General features: G+C 37.5%; 1 protein-coding gene across 1 annotated transcript; it reads right to left on the bottom strand.

The window, feature by feature from the left end:
* Nucleotides 1-1,826: 1,826 nt before the first annotated feature.
* LOC138894079 (uncharacterized) lies at nt 1,827-2,546 on the bottom strand. Its single transcript, XM_070178754.1, has one exon. The coding sequence runs from the start codon at nt 2,544-2,546 to the stop codon at nt 1,827-1,829; it is 720 nt and encodes a 239-aa protein (XP_070034855.1).
* Nucleotides 2,547-5,665: the final 3,119 nt, after the last annotated feature.

Raw genomic sequence — 5,665 nt, 5'->3', positions numbered from 1 at the left:
AGAAGTCTCAACATAAAGAAGGAGATTTTGAAAGGAATCTTCTTGTGCCAAATCTTCTAACTAGTCAAAGTATTCCCCCCCCCCCCCCTTTCTTCCTTACAAGCTCCCAAGCTGATTTGCCAGTGAAGATCCCTGAACTTTCTGGTGTCCAATAAGGGGAATCTTCTCTCATGGCACTGATATCAATCCTCTGAATCGTATTTATCGTATTCATAGGCAAGATTTCCAAAAGTTTCTCAATCTTCCAATTCCCATCCTGAATAAACTCCTTCACTTTAGTGTTTTTTGAGGCCCTGACTCGTTGAGTCAAAGTGGCTAATGCCCCCAAACCTGTCCAATTATCCCACCAAAAGGAGACATTCCCAACCCATATCCTCCAGAATATAGATGATTAGCAACCTCTTTAATTTCCATCATTCTCTTCCATGTATGAGATTGACTGCAGGCCCACCTTTTAGCCACAGGGTGAGATCTAGGAACTCCTTCATCATTGTGTTCTGCGTTCTGAAATTCCACCACAGCTTTACAGAGAAATCATTGCAGATATCATGTAAAGACCTGAAACCTGTTCCTCCCTTTTGGACTGGATAGCATAGATCACTCCAAGCTTTCCCGTGTCTTTTATTCCTATTATCTTCCTTCCCCCAGTAAAAGTTGGCAATAATTTTATCAATATGACTCAAAACAGTTTTAGGAGGATGGACAACTGATAGTAGGTGGAGAGGTATTGACTACAGAACTGACTTGATCAACACTGCCTTACCCCCATGTGATAGAAATCTACCTTGCCACCCTTGCATTATGTTAGCAACCTTAGCCACCATACTATTGAAATAGATCACCTTCTCCTTCCTATATAAATAGGACACCCCAGGTATAGGATAGGAAATGAGCAGAGAGGAAAACCAGTGATCCTTTGTGTATCAGCTATTCTAGGATCATCTTCCTAGAAAGAAACATAGAACCCAGATTTTCTTTTGTTCACTAGTTGACCTGATACCTTCTCATATAGTTCTAGTTTCTCCATCATTAACTTTAATGAGAATGGATCACAGGATGAAAAGAGGATAGTGTCATCAACATAACATAAATGGGTAATTCTAGGGCCTTTTTTCTCTGAGAAATATGGAATGAAGCTCGATTCGGGGAGGTTGTCCATTAGTCTGGACAACAATTTTGCACCAAGCACAAAAAGAGAAGGAGAAAGGGGATCTCCTTGTTTAATTCCTCTACTTGCCTTGAAAAATCCAGAGATGAGCCTCCACACCATATCAATCCAGCATTCTAAAAATCCCATTTGTCTAAGTACTTGACATAAGTACTCACAAGACATCCTGTCATAAGCTTTATCCATGTCCAATTTTATAACAATATTCTCATCTACTGTTGGCTTCCTGATATTATGGACCATATCCTGTGTAATCATAATGTTATCTATTATAGATCTTTCTTTGATAAAAATCATTTGATTAGGAGACACCAATTTCTGCATTAATAGGCTGAGTTTCTGGTTCATCAGCTTAGAGATGATCTTGCATGAGAAGTTACTAAGACTGATAGGTCTTAGTTATGTAAAAGCCTGTGGACACTCCACCTTAGGTAGGAGAATAAGACAAGTATGTGTAAGTGCCTTTGGTATTTCAGAACTTGCAAAAAAATCAAGAATCATTATAAGTAAATCCTCCTTGATGATCTCCCAACATGACTGATAGAACCTCCCAGTGACTTCATCAGGGCTTGGAGCACTCTGTGAATCCACTGAAAACACCACCTCTTTCACTTCCTCCATGGTTGACAATGTTGTCAGTGTAACATTATCTGCATCATCAATAGTCTTTTGGGATACCACTCATAGCAGATAAATCAATGCCAAAATTCTCTCTGGTGAACTGCTTCTGAAAAAAGGAAATAGCTTCCTTGGAAACTTCCTCATCACCTTCAACCGAATTTCCATCCTCCCTTCTCATCTTCTTCATAGTAAGCTTTTTCTTCCTTCCATTCACCACAGAATGGAAATTTTTTGAATTTACTTCCCCTTCCACAAACCATTTTACTCCAGACTTTTGCCTCCAAAAAGATTCCTCCTTCTTATAGGCTCTAATCAAAAGTGCATTAGCTTGATTAAGAGCAGGTCTGTTCATATCTGAGTTATCAGCAACTAAATTGGCCTCTTTGTCTGCTACTTTACCTTCTAGCTCTTTAACTTGATCAAATATCTTGCCAATCTTTGTCTTAGACCATTCAGACAGTTTCTTGCATGTATGCTTAAGTTTTAAATGGAATCTCCACATTGGAGATCCATGCACTTCTACCTCCCAAGCTTGTTCCACCATATTCTTGAAGTTAACTTCACCAGTCCAAAAATCAAGAAATCTAAAATATTTGATAGGTTCTTTTTGAGTTGTCTTTGACATGATAAAGAGTGGCGAGTGATCAGAACCGGTCCTAATTAAATGATTAATACTGGTAGAATCAAAGAGATTAATCCACTCTTGATTGACTAGAACCCTATCCAATCTTTTCCAAATTCTCTTTTCAGGACACATCCATTGCACCAAGTATAGATAGAGCCAGAATACCTAGGGTCCAGGAGTCTACAGTCCATGATACATTGTACGAAATGCAAACTCTTGGACATATTGTGCGGCCTACCACCCTTATTTTCATTAGGATGAAGTATACAGTTAAAGTCACTTGCAATATACCAAGGTAATGAGTAGTTATCTGCAATATCCCTTAGACTATCTCATAGAGCTTCCCTTTGATCAGATTCACATTTTGCATAAATCGATGAAATTAGAGCTGTAACCCCATTCCACTTAAAAAAGTAAGTGATATGTTGTTCATTCTCATCGACTACATAACTCTCAATTGACTTATCCCAAAAAATCCATATTTGGTTGTTGTTGTTTGAATGAGCATTGGTGTAGCCTAATAAACCTTTAAACTTGTTTAGTTTGTCAGCTTTTTGAAAAGGTTCACAGATAGCTATAAAAGGAAGCTTCTGAGATCTGATTACTTGTTGAAGTCTCTCAAGAGCACCATTGGAATTGATGCACCTAATATTCCAAAAGAGAGACTTGATCATTAGATTATGCATAGAGGTTTTTTCCCTGTGATGATCCCACGGGTTGTTGATTAGAGTGTCTACCACCCCTTCCTCTTGATGTTTGTCTGCCTCCTATGTTGCTTGCTCTACCTCTGCCCCTATTTCTAGGAGATAAATGGGCCTTGTTGATGATATTGTCAAGTTCTGATGTTACAGCAACATCCACCAGTGATTGGGGGCAAAATGTGTTCAGTAACATATCTGCTTGTGTATCACTTGTTGTTCCATCATGTTCCTCCTTATGGTCTGTTTGATCTTTATCCCCTTTCTCATAACTGTCAACACTTGCATATTCATCACTTGCATAATCCATGTCTTCTGAATCATCCTCCTCTACATATGATGAATCTGATTATTGTCCTGGGTCTAACTCATATTCATACTCAATATTGTGTTCTTCTTCCAAACTTGTGCCACTGATAAGTTTCAAGTAATTATTTTGAACTTCTTCATGGTCAATTTCATAGGTATTCTCAGTGTTGTGAACTTGCGTCTTTGTTTGGTTGTTAGTTTCTTCTTGACTGGCTATTTTGATTTTCTCATGTTCTGTTGCTTGATCCTTATTCTTTTCCTCTGCATCGTCCCTACTAACATCACATTCTCCTTCTTTGGTTTGCTTTGTACCAGTTAGTAGTAAATTACCTCCTGCCTCATCAATATTCACATCCTCCTCGTTTCCATTGATGTTTTTCTTCTTTCTCTTCCTTACCTTCTTCTTGTTATTAGCTTCTTGCTTACTCATATATTTGCTGCCTTCTCCTGGATCATGAGCGGTGATATGATCTCTACTCATACTAGTTTCCTCACTAATTTTCCCTTTTCCTTTTCCTGGAACTTGCTCCAACCTTGGAATTTGCTGATTGTTATTTGGCTAATTGATAATGATACCTCTACCACTGTATTTTTCAACTTCCTTTACTTGTTGGTTTCCTGTTGATTCTATGTTCCCCTTTGCTGGATTATGGAGACTTTTGATCTTTGGTACTTCCTTACTTTGTTGGTTATGGTATGTGCTTGTCTTGTTTTTTGACCATTTTTTTCTGCTGACAGTTTGGAAATCATCATCATTAATTTTGTTCTCTGCTTCCTTTTTGTTCAGTCCTCCCTTTGCGCTTTGATTCTTTCATCCCTTGCTTTATTTCTGCACTAAATTTCAAGGTGACCCTGCATCTTACAATATAAACAATAGCTCGGCACTTTTTCATACTCGATATCAAGCCATTTTCCATCATCGGTTCCATCAAGTCTTTTGAACCCCAACCATATCCGGTCTAACCTTGGTTTTAGTAAGTCAATTTCTACCTTGACTTTGGCCATATTTCCTCTGAATCTAGAGTATGTTACCTGATCAGGGGCCACCTCAACACCGACATCTTTAACCATCCTAGAAACAATCTGCCAATTGAACAAGTGCTATGTTATGGATGAATTAGAATCCAAGCTGGGACTATTGTTGTCTCCTCTTCTGGCTTAAAGTCAGCAGTCCATTTTAATATTTTCATTGGAGTCTCTCCAATGTCAATATATTCTTTAAACAAAATGTGGTTGTAATCAACCTCATTTGAAAAATCAATATAAATATGCTTGGGATCAAAGTAAGCAATTTTAACCTGACCTGTGAGGTGAAATTGTCTAATAAAAACTTTTCTTATCTCCTCCATTGTAGGTTTTCCTCTATAGAACTTACCTATGATAGTAAGTCTACATTTCTTTGCTAGATTTATGAAATAGTCCTATGCAGAGAAGAAAACTGTTGGTTTCCCCAAATGAGTCCTATGCTTTATCTACACTATCGGATCTTCATTGTTCAATGTGGGTAATTTTGCCTGGACCGTTGCTGCAAATGATGGTTTTGACACCATCTGATCATTTCTTCTATTGGCTGATGGTACTTTTCCAGGCTGCATGTTTTCTTGTGGTGTGTTTTGGGTTGTTGTGGTAATAGTAGGTTGGTTGATAGCATGTAAAAGTGGTGGTTGGATGTTTTCATGGGGTTTTTCATTCCGATGGGTTGGTTTATCAAAATTAGAAGAAATTTTTGGTTGAGGAGGGATGTTGAATGTGGTAGATGGCGTGACTGAGATTTTGGTATTAGTTTTCTCTTTGATTCCACTAGCAGGGGGCTCATTCAAGGTGGTAGGCCTAGTATTTTTCTGGTTGTCTACAGGAGCAGTAGCCTTTGATAGAAATTACTTTGTCTATCTTCTTCTGACTCAAATTAGGAACACTTCAATATAACATTTTTAAAGATATGTTTTCCAACAAAGTATTCACATATGTTGGCCAAGATAAGAGCCAAAAGCCTTCAGTCCACGGATATACCGGAGATCTTTATCTATCTATACTATATTAAAAGCACGAAGGTCCTTAGCGAAATATCGTTTGCATTTTTTATCATTTATAAAACAATTTCACGTTAGAGAAATTTGTAATTTTAAGTTGCTTTCCTAAATTTTAGAACTTTAAAATCAACTAAAATTTTGTGTATTAAATCTTTCCTTATTAAACTAGGTAGAAAATCCTAATATTTAACACTTTAAATTGTTAAACTTTTTA

Source organism: Nicotiana tomentosiformis, chromosome 6 (genome assembly GCF_000390325.3).
Source record: "Nicotiana tomentosiformis chromosome 6, ASM39032v3, whole genome shotgun sequence".
NCBI lineage: Eukaryota > Viridiplantae > Streptophyta > Magnoliopsida > Solanales > Solanaceae > Nicotiana > Nicotiana tomentosiformis.
Note: the sequence above shows the minus strand (reverse complement) of the source record. Positions and strands in the feature narration are given on the sequence as shown.